This window comes from Muscardinus avellanarius, assembly GCF_963383645.1.
Source record: "Muscardinus avellanarius genome assembly, chromosome: 15".
In the NCBI taxonomy this organism is placed as follows: Eukaryota; Metazoa; Chordata; class Mammalia; order Rodentia; family Gliridae; genus Muscardinus; species Muscardinus avellanarius.
In genome coordinates, this window is record NC_137801.1 from 37234260 (window position 1) to 37249244 (window position 14985).

At 38.2% G+C, this 14985-nt stretch overlaps 1 protein-coding gene across 1 annotated transcript in view; it reads right to left on the reverse strand.

The window, feature by feature from the left end:
- THADA (THADA armadillo repeat containing) overlaps positions 1 to 14985 on the reverse strand; it is a gene marked incomplete at both ends in the record, with an annotated part of 379586 nt that overhangs the window by 304590 nt on the left and 60011 nt on the right. The window contains one exon of the mRNA XM_080711248.1: positions 9984 to 10093. Within this exon, the coding sequence (XP_080567374.1) occupies positions 9984 to 10093 (110 nt within the window). The remainder of the gene's footprint in view (positions 1 to 9983; positions 10094 to 14985) is intronic.

A 14985-nucleotide genomic window follows, 5' to 3' on the forward strand; every position in this document is an offset into this window, starting at 1 on the left:
ACATATGGCTTCATCCCTAAATTTAGACCCTAGTAATTGTCCCCAGGTTCACAGTAACTCTGGCCTATGACATCACACCCTCAATGGCCAAAGAGAGCTCATCAAACATGCATCTGGCACATAGCAGATGTTCAAGAAATCTGTTGTTGATGGTTCTATCGGGGCCAATCAGGTTTGGTGCCAGCTGCTGCACATCAGCTGTGCTTTCCAGTAGGTACACAACTGAAAAGCCAGGAATAGAAAAGAGGGGCTGAAACTTTAAGACTTCTCAACGATAAGGTCACTATGTCTATTCAAATGTAGTACCCTAATCTAGAGTTCTAGCTATTCAATGAACTTTCTGTGTACTCCCCAGCAAGGAAAGACTACTTTATAAGGCAGCAATTTCAAACCTCAAGAGTTGCTAGTATATATGATAAGAAAGAACTTGAGAGGTAAAACTGGGACGAGGCGAGACACCCAAGAACAATGCAACACACTCTAGCTGTTTGTTTTGGTTCCTCATCACACAGTCCAGGGGCCAGTGAGAAAAAGGGAAAGGTAGCCGGGCGTGGTGGCGCACGCTTATAATCCCCGCACTTGGGAGGCGGAGACAGGAGGATCATACTGGTTCAAAGCCAGCTGTGCTGGCTTAAGAGACTCTGTTTCCAAATAAAAAAGTATAAAAAACAGGTCTGGAAGTGTAGCCCGGAGGTAGAAGGGCTTCCAGGAACCCCAGTACCAAAGGGAAAAAAAAAGGGAAAAGGAAAAGGCTCTTGAGTGAGGAAGCAGACCTGGGTTCTTTGCCAACTCTACGCAGTCACTAACTACAGACACGGGGAATTCCAAAATCCTGCTTTCAGTGGCTGCCTCTCCACTAAAAAAGCAGACATCCTCTTTGTCTGAAGGCTTTTCTGTCTCGACTATTCTTTCAGAAGAATACAATATACCCAGAGTCTTCTGCCTCTGAGAAAATGGTAAGTTTCTTATGAGGGGTCCAAGGTTCATCATTCACAACTCATTAACGTCAAATATTAGTAATACACAAAATACTCTTATGAGATCAGTTTGCCAGCCTTAAAAGGAAGCTTAATAAAATTATCCAACCTCCTGCAATCTTTCACACCCAAAACCCCCAGATTTTCCCAATCAGAAACTAGAAGGTAAGCTGGGCGTGGTGGCACACGCTTGCAATCCCAGCATTTGAGAGGCTGAGACAGGAGGATTGTGCAGGTTCGAAGCCAGCCTCATACTTAGTGAGGCCCTTTGCAACTCAATGAGACCCTGTTTCAAAATAAAGAAAAAAAAATTGTGCTGAGGGTGTCACTCAGAGGTAGACTGCCCCTGGGTTCCATTCCCAGTACCACAAAAAAAAAAAAAAAAAAAGGAAGAAAAAGAAACTGGAAGGTAGCATTGTATGGGTGGAATAATCAGGGCTGAAAGCAGCTCAGAAAGCTGAACTCTCTTCTTCTATCTAAAGATAACAGAATCCCAACAAAGTAAAACATTTTCCTATTTGTTGACAAGCTAGTAGCAGAGCACTTATATTCATAGGTTCATATATTTTCCCCTATACATTGTGGGGGTGCAGGGGGCAGCAACCCAATCACTCTGGTTTTCCTCATCAAAATCAAGAAGGGGTCAAAATTTTAAAAAAAAAATAAGTACTGAAGGGAAAGAGGTAGACAGTTTTGTTGTTTTCCTATGCGAAGTAGTATGGGCTGAGCCTCTACTAAAGTAACAGACCAAGCTATAGCTAGCATTCAGGCCTTTGCGTTGTCTTAAGCAGATCACTGAAGCAAATTATTGTTCCATAAACAGGTTAGTCCAACTTCTATCCACAGAGCTATCTCACTCATACTGGATAAGCATCCTAAGATAAGCCTACAGCCCACACACTGAAATCAAATTACATATGCTGTATCCCCCACTAATTGGTCATTAGACTAAATTGTGCCAATAAATCAGATTCCCTGACTACAAAGTACTTTTTTTATTTTTATTTTTATTGGTGCATTATATTCATACATCATATTGGGGTAAAAAACTTGTGTGTACATACATGTGCACATCACTGATTTAATCCCTACCCAATTCCCACCCCCTTCCCTCCCCGTCCCTCCCTCCCTTGCTTGGCTTTGTGGTTGACTTCCATATGTTTAAGTACATTGTGTGTTTTAGAGATTTTCCTCTTCCCCCCTTCTTTCTCCTCCTTTAGGTTGCCTTGTTTGCTCCTCTATAGGATTTCCTTTTTCATCTAGAGTTCCTCCTATGACCCATTTCTCCCTAACTCTCACATATTAGGGAAAGCATCTGATTTCTTATTTTTTGTGACTGACTAATCTCACTTAGCATAATGTCCTCCAGGTCCATCCATTTCCCTGAAAATGATGTAACTGAGTTTTGTTTGGTTTTTTTTTTTTTTTTTTTGATGGCTGAGTAAAATTCCATTGTGTACATATCCCACAGTTGTGTAATCCATTCATCTTTTGATGGACATCTTGGCTGATTCCATAATTTGGCTATGGTGAATTGTGCAGCTATGAACATAGATACACATGCATTAGCTTGGTAGTTTGGTTTCTTTCTTGGGGGTAGATACCCAGAAGTGGTAAAAAAAATATGGAACGCTTCATGAACTTGCATGTCATCCTTGTGCAGGGGCCATGCTAATCTTCTCTGTATCGTTCCAATTTTAGTGTATGTGCTGCCGAAGCAAGCACTACAAAGTACTTTTCCAATGGCTTTATCCATCCACCTACATAGTAACCCAGAAAAAATTTTGGTGACTTCTCTTTAATTATATTACTTGTTCATTCTTATTAAGTGAAAAATGCTATCTTTAGTGCCTCAACCTCTTTCAGTATAGTCACTTTTCCTAACTTAAGACATTTTTCCGATTTCCAATTATTTCATAAGCTAAATTCACCACTCCATTCTTCTGTGAAGTACTGTGTTTATTATTTCAGGAATCAAGTTTATTATTTCAATTAAACTAAACACTGACAGATGTGTGCGAGAAAGCTGTATGCGTGTGCAGCACATTTTTAAAAAGGAACATAACCCTGAAGCATGGAGAAACTTTCATGCCTGAAAAGTGATTTACCCAATGAGACCCAGTGAGGAAGCTACATTAATAAGTAAGAACAATCTTAGCCTCCCTCACCACCACCTAGTACTGCTGAGGTTTACTTCAGGCTAAATCATCAGAGGGCAATTCTGAAGCCTCAGCTGCAGGCACAGGCAATGAGAACAATGACCAAATCCAAACTGAGTTACCAACCAGAGGGCTGCAGAAAAGCAAGATACGGCAGATGAAAAGTGGGTGGAAGGAGGTGCCGGACAGTTAGTTTATAATATTTAATATAATTTCCCTGAGATCAAGGAGGTAAGCACTTAATATTAAAACCTCTAAGAGGTCAATAAAAAGCAAGGACAGAGGTTACTCATTGAGAACAAGGTTCCTGTGCTCTGGTGTCTAAATGACAAAAGTATCATTATGAGGACTATAAAACAGTATACAAATTTTCAGATAGAATGTAATACTTTACTCCACTATAGGAGCAGACTTAAGTATAAAAATTCAAGAGCCACTAACAAATCATACACCAAAGACACAATGACTTATAAACATTAAGACATCTTATTTTCCCCCAAATCCTTTTAATTCACTGTGGAATAGGTAAATCAGCAGGATTTTTCTATGAAGAATTCATATGTCCCCCAAAGAAGCTCAAAACTTATTACTCTTTACTTATTAATATTTAGAATAAAATTTATAGACTTTCAGTGAAAAATAAGTGTCTTCTTTAGACACATGTCAAGCAAAATGTGAATCAAAGTTTAGATAAGATTATACATTCTTCTACTAAGAGCTGAATGAAGCCAGGTACACAGTAGCACATGACTGTAATCCCAGTACTTGGGAGGCTGAGATAGGAGGATCACAAGTTCAGAGCTAGCCTCAGCAACTTAAAGAGGCTCCCTACACAACTCAGTAAGACCCTCTTTCAAAATCAAAGATAAAATAGGGCTGGGGGTGTAACTTAGAAATAGAACACCCCTGGATTAAATTCCCAATAAAGCGCACACACACACACACACACACACACACACACACACACACACACACACAGAGTTGAATGATTTTCACCCCCCAAAATGCATATCTTAACAGTCAACATTTATTTCTTGTTCACTTGCGTTTTCTTTGGAGACATGGTCTTTCACTCTCCAGATACAAAAGAGAAATTATTCTTTCACTACTGTTTCTCCATTGTTCCTAGAAGGTTTTCTGTTGAATCTGAATCATGGCAGCTATAATTAGTAGGTAAAATTTAGTACATACATTTAAATTTCAAATTACTTCTGCCCACCACAATTGCTGATATCCTTGAGTCAGTACTAGCACTCACAAACATCCTTTCTAGACTCAGAACTATCTACAGTCAATAATTCTGCCCACCTATAATTAAGCTTTTAAATATGGTTGGAAAAATGAAAGCTACACTACCAACACCCTTGTTTAGGATTCTGTTTATTTTATTTTATTTTATTTTATTTTATTTTATTTTATTTTATTTTATTTTTGGTGGTACTGGGGTTCCTGGAAGCCCTTCTACCTCCGGGCTACACTCCCAGACCTATTTTATATCTTTTATTTGGAAACAGGGTCTCTTAAGCCAGCACGGCTGACTTCGAACCTGCGTGATCCTCCTGTCTCTGCCTCCCAGGAGTGGGGATTAGAAGCGTGCGCCACCACACCCGGCTTAGGATTCTGTTCATTTTAATTGAGTGAAGAAATTCAACTCTAAGGTCACAGAAAACAAACAAGCCGGGCATGGTGGTGCATGACTGTGATACTAGTACTTGGAGGCTGAGACAGGAGGATCCTAAGTTTGAAGACATGCTCAGCAAGTAGTGAGACTCTCATCTACCTAGTGAAACCCTGTCTCAAAATAAAAAATAAAAATTGGGCTGGGTACCTCAGAGTTAGAGACTGCCCCTCGGTTTAATCCCTAGTACCATAAGAAAAAAAGAAAGAGAAAAAGGAAAAAAAAAAAAAGAAATTATAAATTTTATCAAAATTTGAATTTAGAGTCATAACTTTAATGTACTTAATTACTTTAGTCAAATACTTAAGCAGCTAATTATACACAGGCAGATAATTATGCTTTTTAAAGAAAATATGAATAATTCTTCAAATTCTAAATAAAAAACACTATGTAAGAAAATCAAATTACAGAAACTTAACTGTATATATTATTTGCATGTGTACAAATATTGTCTTAAAAAATTCCCAGACAGCTGACATAGTGGTGCATGCTTGTAACCCCAGCATTTGGGAGGCTGAGACAAGAGGATCCTGGTTGCAGACCCTCAGCTACTTAGTGAGGTCCTTTGCAACTCAGTGAGACATTGTTTCAAAATAAAGAATAAAAAAATAGGGCTGGGGGGGTGTAACTCAGAGGTAGAAAGCCCCTGGGTTCCATTCCCAGTACCAGAAAGAAAAAAACAAATTCCCAGAAAAAAAGAGTAGGGTCTCCCATTCTTATTTATTCTTAAGTGATTGTCTAATAGTCAAATCAGTTTACTTTTGAAGACATTTTGAATAATCCTATTAAAACCAATTTAAACAATATAGCTAATGTTTAACTGTTCAGTTATTTATCCATTAATCTCTTTAAGTGTTTCCTTCCTTTAACACAGCTGTAGTTCAAGAGGTGGCCAGCAGTTGGCCTCCATTTCTGTGAACACCCAGATTTATTCTTTGCAAAATTTTTAAATGTTGTATGCCTAAACAAATTTTTCATAGTTTAAGAGCTTATAAAAACTTCTATAAGGAGTCCAAGAGAAACAAATTTTCTTTTAAAAATAAAAACCAAACAAAAGAAAGCCACACACACTGTAAAGATGTTCTGTGTGAAACATTGTGTTCAGCAGATTTGAAATATCTCCAAGGGGGATAAAGAACCACTTGGTTTGGAAGCAATAGCTAAGAACTCATAAGGGTTTGGTTAAAAGCCAACAGTGACAGCCATGAGAAGATCTTTAAAGTGGATTGGGTGGGCTGAGATACCAAGCACTGGGCCTTCCCTCATGCCCCCATTTCATTTTCTGGAATGCCTTCAACTATATCAACACAGCAGTTCAGGAGCCTCAGTCTTGGTCCTCTGCTCTTTTCTCATTTTATGCTCTGCCCTAAAGATTTCAATCCTAGTAACAAATACCTAGGGAACAACTCACAAATCCACATCTTCATTTCTGCTACATCACCAATAGCTAACTTAAATATTTCTATCATATCATTATTTCACACTCATATACAAAACAAACTTATTTACCTTTATCAAACCAATAACTACATTCCTTAAGAACAAAGTCAAAGCTTCCCTTCTTTGTTACCTCAGTGTCTCTCTCTCTCTCTCTCTCTCTCTCTCTGTGTGTGTGTGTGTGTGTGTGTGTGTGTGTGTGTGTGTGTTAATGGGGATTGAACCCTGGAGCATTCTACCTCTGAGTTATACCCCCAGCCCTATTTATTATTCTGTGTTTTGAAACAGGGCCTCACTAAGTAGCTGAGGCTGGCTATGAACCTGCGATCCTCCTGTCTCAGCCTCTCAAGTACTGGGATTACAAGTGTGTACAACCACGTCAGGCTCAATCCCACTTTTCTGGTCACTAGAACCTAAAATCGGAGAGCATTCACAGGCTCCCTGGTGACCTCCATCATTCACATGCCCATGGCTAAGCAGAGGATATATTTCTCAAAGATGGCCATCACAGTATCTCCCACCCACATATACTTCTACAACATGATCTTGCCACTATGCCATCAAAAGGTGAGCTGCAGCCAGCCTGCCCTACAAACTTACTTCTAACCAACAGAATGTGACTAAAGCAATGCTAGGAGAATTCCCAGGCCAGGTAAAGGAGGATCATACAGCTTCTGTCTGGTTCTCTTGAATTATTCCTAAACCTAAGAAAGCCTGCTGCCAAATACTAAATGTAGCTACCTGAGACTTCCATGGGAGTAAAAGGCCACACATAGGCACAACCTGACCCAGTACTTTAGTTGTCCCCACCAAGGTGCCATAAATGTGAGCACAACTGATCTAGATCCTTTCTAACCAGCTTATGGGCCAAGTGAGTACCAACAACTAAATGTCCCAGGAGAAAGAATCGCCCAGCTGAGCCTTGCCCTAATTCATGATGCACAAAATCATGATATGTAATGATACGTATCCACGGCTTTCCTTTAATCATTCAATGTGTCATGTGTGGAGTTTTTACTACATGAGGCCCAATGTTAACTGAAACATCACATCTTTTTCTCCATTTTCAAAGCCATCATCATAGAAGCCCTCATCACCTCAGGTGTAGATTATTATACTGAACCCGGGCTCTCCTCATCCCAATTTAACCTAACACTTCCAGCCAAAAACTACTTTTACACATTAATTCCATAACCAATACCAATCTCAATATTTTACATCTGGGGAAAATTCTATAATGCAAAAAGTTTTCATAAATACATATTTTATGTGATCCACACAAAGCCAGAGACACCTGTCAGGAGGGTAAATACTCTCTCCCTTACTTTAGAAATAAAGAGATCAGAAACTATAGAGGTTAACCTTTGTACAATCTCACATCCAATAAATGAAATGCATGTACACAAAACTAAAAGTTTATGTTGTTGGTTATTGTTACTCTTCTATGACACTGCGATCAACCTCAGATTTAAAAGTTTCTTTGTTTTTTTCTTTTTCTTTCTTTCTTTTTTTTTTTTTTTTTTTTTTTTTGTGGTACTGGGGTTCCTGGAAACCCTTCTACCTCTGGGCTACACTCCCAGACTTATTTTATACTTTTTTATTTGGAAACAGGGTCTCTTAAGCCAGCACGGCTGCCTTTGAACATGCACAATCCTCCTGTCTCTGCTCCAAAGCACAGGGATTACAAGTGTGTGCCACCACACCCAGCAAAAAAAATTTTTGATGTCTCTCTAACAAATCTGCTCTCAAGGTTCTCCATAATTTGGCCTCGGTCCTCCCAGTTGTAAGGTACATCCTATCAAAACTACCAGCAGTAGCAGTAGCAGCAGCACTACAGGATGACTGGTTTACTTGCTCACCTAACAATAAGCCATGCTGATTCTGTCTCTGAACTTTCAACATTTCCGTCTTTCCTCTCCCATGTACTTTGTAGGTTCATGGCGGGCCTCAGGATGGAACCCAGGGTCATTCTACCTCTGAGCCTATATTATTCTTTATTCTAAAACAGGGTCTCACTAAGTTGTAGAGGCCCTCACAAGTTGCCGAGGCTGGCTGTGAACCTGTGATACTCCTGCCTTAGCCTCCTACGTATGGGGATTGCGAGCATGCATCACCACGCTCGGCTCCCGTGTACTCAATCACAAGCACATATTCCACCTCCTCTGTGAAGGCTGACCAGCCTATCTTTGTTACTTTCTGTCTCTGCTATTCTGACAGGATTTGTCAATTCCACCCAAAATTTGGCAGTTTTATCTTTTTTTTTCTTTTTTTTTTCCTTCAGTACTGGGGATGGATCCCAGGGGCATTCTACCTCCGAGCTACATCTCCAGCCCTATATTTCAGTATTTTTATCTTTTTGAAACAGGGTCTCACTGAGTTGCAAAGGGCCTCGCTAAGTAGCTGAGGCTGTCCACCAACCACGATCCTCAGATCTCCGCCTCCTGAATGCTACCACGCCCAGCCTGGCAGTTTTATCTTGATCAAATATGTTGGTGTTATTTTCCAAGTGCTATGCAGCCAACACACATCCACACATACTGTAATACCAGGTGCTGTTTTAGCCAATCAGTGCCCATGGCACACCTTTTGTTAAGTATTTTAAATTTCATCCCTGATTATTTATCAAACTAAACTATAAGCTCTTTAATAAAGAGACTAGGTCTTAAAAATAAGTATTATACTCTCCAAACTAAACACAGTACCCAGTTCTCAGCAAACATCCAATATAAACTGGTTAAGTGATTTGGAGGAACTGGAGTATTTGTACCATGTAAAAAATTATTAATAAGTTAGGTGTATGCTAGAAACAAAGAGTTTGAAAAGATAAAATATTTTCAAGACCAGCAGCTTAATGTCAGGGACATTATAAAAGTATCATTTAAAGGTGTTCTGTGCAGCCCATAACTGCTGAGATGTGTTATAAATGTTTTTACCAAGAGTGTGAAAAAAAAGTTTCAAAAATATCCAAGGAGTAGAAGTCTTAGCTCAAAATAAAATGTTTGCTGAAGCTACAAAGCTGGCAGAACTCTGCTTCATTTCAAAAAATTTCCAGGCAAAAGAAATGTTTTCCTGGAAAATACTACCTTTTATTTAGAGAACACTTGCCATGAACACTTAGTCATTAAGTAATTTAAGGTTTCCTCACAAGCTCTGTGGAGGAAATCTATTATATGAATGAATGACATTTCCAGCACCTATAATGTTAAAAAATATACATTTGGTTAAATGTATGAAATCTAGGTATTTTTCCAGGTAAGAAAAAAAAATCTTTTATACTTTTTGTTTTGCCTACTGTTATTTTGAAAATTTTCTGTAAAACAAAATTACAAAGAAAAAGACAAAATCTGTGAGTGCTTTTCTGTCTGTAATACATACAAATCCAAAAAACTCCAGGGCTTATTTTACTTCAAATGCCAAATAATTTTCAAACAGACAAAACATTCATTTTGTTCAATGAAAAGAAATAGTAATTTCAAAGCTATTTTTAGCAAAACCTTTGAGTTTGCTTCAAATCACCTTTTAATGAGAGAGCAACTTGGTTTGGACGTTTCACTCCATCATCTGTAGTAAATCATACAATGAAACCTAAGAAAACTCTTTCTTCCAAGAGTTTTGTAGCCAACCAAGTTTTTATTCTTTTCACCATCGAGAGACACAACTAAATTCTACTACAAGCACGTGGTTTGTCCATTTAGTCTTTTAAAAACCTGCACAAAAGGATATTTGTTTTACCTGTTTAGTATTTCAGTGAGTTTCACAAAACCAGTGTAAGCCAGTTCAAATGCTCCTCTGTGCCTGGATTGTAAAAGATGTTGTTTAAAGTAATCTCCTATTTCTTTTACCTTAAAAAAAAAACATAAATATTTATGTTTCCACTTGCAGATGTATTTATATCAGTAATATCATTCAGAACCCATGTCTAGGTGCCTCATCCATTTAGCACTTGCTATATGAGAGGTGCTTTAAGCATTTTTTATTTATATCTCACTTAAGCTTTACCATAATCCCATGAAACAAGTACTATCATCATCTCTACTTCACAATGAGGAAACCATAGCCAGAGAGGCAGAAAAACTTATCCACGGTCACACAGCAAAGAAGCAGTGGAGCTGGTACATGAAACCAGACAGCCTGGCGAGAGTCAGCCATCTTAAGTTACCACAATGGAAGTGGCTCCCTGAGCCAAGTCCCACACCTCTTTGTGTGCTGGTAGCTTATGTCATTCAATACAATCCAAAAGCACACAAAGCTACACACTCACATACACAGGACTACATGAAACAATTGGTTTCTATTAAAAATTTTCCCTTATTATACAAAATATCTGTAATGAAATTTAAAATTTTAAAGTGTAAAATTCATTGGCATTAAATACATTTAAGTTGTTTTGTAACCAAACTATCAACATCATCCAACAACAATACTTTCTCATGCTCCCAAACTGAAATTTCCTACCCATTAAACAATAAGACCAATAATTCCAAATAGTGGCACATCAATGTTAATAGCAATGCATGATTTAGTATAAAAGGCCTCCTAAAAAAAAAAAAAAAATCAATGGAGCCAGGTGTGGTGGTGCAGCCTGTAATTCCAGTACTTAGAATGCTGAGCCAGGAGGATGGCAGGTTGGTAGTCAACATTAGCAATTGGTGAAACCCATCAGCAACTTACAGACCCTGTTTCAAAATAAAAAAGAAAATAGGGCTTGGAGTGTAGCTCAGAGGTAGAATGTCCCCGGGTTCATTACCCAGTTTAAAAAAAAAAAATTAATGGGTATTACTTTGAGTCAGAATCACAAAATTTTCCAGAATGTCGCCCAATTGTTTTCCAACAGTCTTTCTCCATGCAGGATCAGACAATTAAAAATATCGTGACTTAAGAAAATTAAACGAATAGTGTGGTTGCAGTTTTGTATTAAACTGTTAAACTGGAAAATCTAACTGGACTTTATACCATTAGATTTAGTGGCTTTATCGGCTTTAGACAATCCAGGTCCTGTGTAAAACAACTCAGGACCAAAGCTATGATCAGCTATCTCTTGATTCATATCTCCACAGAGCACAGTATCAGGAAAAAGCAAGCTGTCCTAAGATAAAACAGATAAACATACCCCAAAACATCTTTTTCCCTCAACACAGTGACTACATGGTTCTACATACTTACCTCCATGATGAACAGTACAGAGTAAACAAGCGCCCATGAACAAGTTTCTCACTTTCCTCATCTACAAACTGGGGATAACAGTAGTTACCTCATCAGTTGCATTAAAATTAATAAACTGGAAAGCTGAGAATAGGCCTATAATCTAATAGTCCAATTCAGTTTAGTAAAAGCTCTAAATGGGGTTCTAAATAGAGGGAAAGTATCTACACTCGTATATCTGATTATAAAAATGTCACAACAAATGATACATATAGAGAAAGAATCAGAGATAAGGCCAACAAAAAAAAAATCAGAAGCAATACATACATCTTTAAAGGCTTTATAAGAAAGCAAAAAAAAAAACCATATTCAAATGAGGTATTTAATTTTATCTATTTTGGTACTGGGCTTTGAACCCAGAGGCATTCTAACTCCAAGCTACACCCATAACATGATTTTATTTCTTATTTGGAAATAGGGTCTCAGTAGGTTGCTGAGAGCCTTGCTAGGCTGCCAAGACTGGCTTTGAACCTGTGATGCTCCTGTCTCAGTGTTCCAAGTACTGGAATTACAAGCATGTGCCAGCATGTCTGGCTTAAATGAGGTATTTTATTATTTTTAAATTTTTTTAAATGAGTTAACTTGGGTTTGTTTGTTTTGCAGTACTAGCACGGAACCCAGGGGCATTCTATCTCCCAAATGCTGGGATTACAAGCCTGTGCCAACACACCCGGCTTTTGCTTGCATGCCTCCACCATCTTGTATCCAATTAGATGTATGACTACAACATACCAGCATTTGGGAGGCTGAGATAGGAAGATCATGGTTTGTGGACAGCCTAAGCTACTTAGTGAGGCTCTTTGCAACTCAGTGAGACCTTGTTTCAAAATAAAAATAAAATAGAGCTGGGAGTGTTGCTCTGAGGTAGAGTGCCCAAGTTCCAAACCCAGTACCAAAAATAAAATAAAATAAAAATAGCAAAGATCAGCTGCGGATATAGCTCAGTGGTCAAGAATTTGCCTAGGATTCATGAAATCCTGGTTCAGTCTCCAGCACAGCTAAATAAAAATTTGCCAGAGAAACATGTAAGAGATTTCTAGGATTATAATTAGACTGATAAAGGTTTCTTAGCAATCAGAGCCTAAAGACAGAGTTTGTTAGTTTGTTTTGTGGTACTGGGAGTGGAACCCAGGGGCCTTCTACCACAGAGCTACACCCCTCTTGTGCTCTTTTTATTCTTTATTTTGAAACAGGGTCTCACTAAGTTTCAGAGGACCTAAGTAGCTGAGGCTGGCTGTGAACCTATGATCTTTCTGTCTCAGCCTCCCAAGTACTGGGATTACAAGCATGCACCACCACACCTGGCTTCCTGAAGGTACAGTTCTATATTTTGGAGTAGAATGTTGAGAAAGCATCACTGTTGAACAGGATTTGTGTATCTAGCAAAACTGTCTTTTGAAAACAAAGTAAAATAAAGAAAATTCTCAAATATACAAGATCTTTTCCCACCATCAAATTTATACTGCAAAATCTCTAAAGGAAGTTTATACATTAGTAAAGAAAAACTGAATTAGAAAATAAAAATAAAATCTAAATATTTTAAGACGCAAAACATAAGGAAAAATGTGCAGAATAAATAAAAATTCAGGATAAATTAATAGTGGGTGTGTGTGCATGCGTGCGTGTGTGTGTGTGTGTGTGTGTGTGTGTGTGTGTGTGTGTGTATTGCTCTACCATTGAGCTATACTCTAGCCCTTTTTTAGTTATTTTGAGACAGGGTCTCACTAAGTTTCCCAGGCATGCCTTAAGCTTGTGAACCTCCTGTTTCATCCTTCCAAGTACTGGTATTACAGATATGCTCCACTGTGCCCAGTCATAAAGCACAGAGAATTTTTAAATTTTTTCATACTTTCATATTCTAAACAGTGACATGTCATGTTCTTCAGGTTAAGTTTCCTGTAAAGACTTAATAATCCCCTCATACTTGATGTTACTCTTTCAATATGCTTTTATATTTTTGTGGTTTATTTCTTCATATTTTATTTTATTTATATGTGGAACATATTGAAAATGGTATACATTTACACTGTGCTGCTTGGTGCCCTCTCCCCCTCCCCCGCTCCCCTTCTCCCCCTCCCAACAATGAGTGCCCAGGTTAACCATGCTATATCTATACTTTTAACACATATTCGGATGTAGCTCCTCAATTAATTCCAGCCTTCTTCCTCTCCTATCCTTCCATTCTATATTTGCTGAGATTTCCCCTCCATGATCTGGAGTCCCTCTGGTATTACCACTACTCCCTAGTTTGAGCATATTAGAGGAAACATATGTCCCTTCTCTTTCTGTGCTTGACTAATCTTACTTAACATAATGTTCTCCAGATCTTTCCATATTCTTGCGAATGCTATTTTATTCTTTTTTATAGCTGAATAGAATTGCATTGTGTGCATTTCCCATAATTTTGCAATCCATTCATCTGTTGATGGAGAACTAGGTTGGTTCCATATTTTTGCTATTATGAATTGTGCTGCTATGAACATGGGTATGCATATGTTACTGTAGTTCTCTGATTTCAAGCACTTTGGAAAATTACCCCGGAGTGGTATAGCTAGATCATATGGGGATCTATTTCCACTTTTCTAAGGAATCTCCACACTGATCTCCATAGTGGCTGAACTAGTTTGCACTCCCAACAGTGTAAAAGAGTTCCTCTTTCCCCACATCCTCACCAGCATTTGTTGTTATTTGATTTCATTACATTTGCCACTCTGATTAGGGTTAGATGGAATCTCAGCGTAGTTTTGGTTTACATTTCCCTGATTGCTAATGATGTTGAACATCTTTTCATGTATCTATTGGTCATTTTGTATCTCTTCTTTTGTGAAGTGTCTATTCAATTCAGTTGCCCATTTCTTGATTGGGTTATTTGTTTTGCTAGTGTGGAATCTTTTGAGCTCTTTGTATATTCTGGATATTAGCCCTCTATCAAAATTGTGGCTGGTAAAGATCTTCTCCCATTCTGTAGGCTTTCTCTTTCGGTTCTTGGTGGTTTCTTTTGATAAAAATAAACTTTTTAGTTTGATGCCATTCTACTTGTTAATTCTTGCTTTAATTCCTGCGCTTTGGAGGTCTTGTTGAGAAAGTTACTGCCTGTGCCTATATGTTGGAGTATTGAGTCTATGCCCTCCTCTAATAACTTCACAGTCTCTGGTCTAAGTCTTTGATCCATCTCAAGCTGATTTCTGTTCATGTGAGAAGTAAGGATGCAGTTCCATCTTTCTACAAATGGACAGCCCGTTATCCCAGCACCACTTGTTGAAACTCTTTCAATATTTTTTAAAGGCCACATACTACTAGTTATCAAAAACCACAAGTCTTATTCTATCTTCCATGCGGCAATTTCAAAGTGTGTGTGTGTATGTGTGTGTATTTGCATGTGTGTGTGTACACACACACACACATACACACACACACATATATAATTTTTTTTTTTTTTTTTTTTTTGGTGGTACTGGGGTTCCTGAAAAACCTTCTACCTCCAGGCTACACTCCTACTTTTTTTTTTTTTAATTTGGAAAAAGGGTCTCTT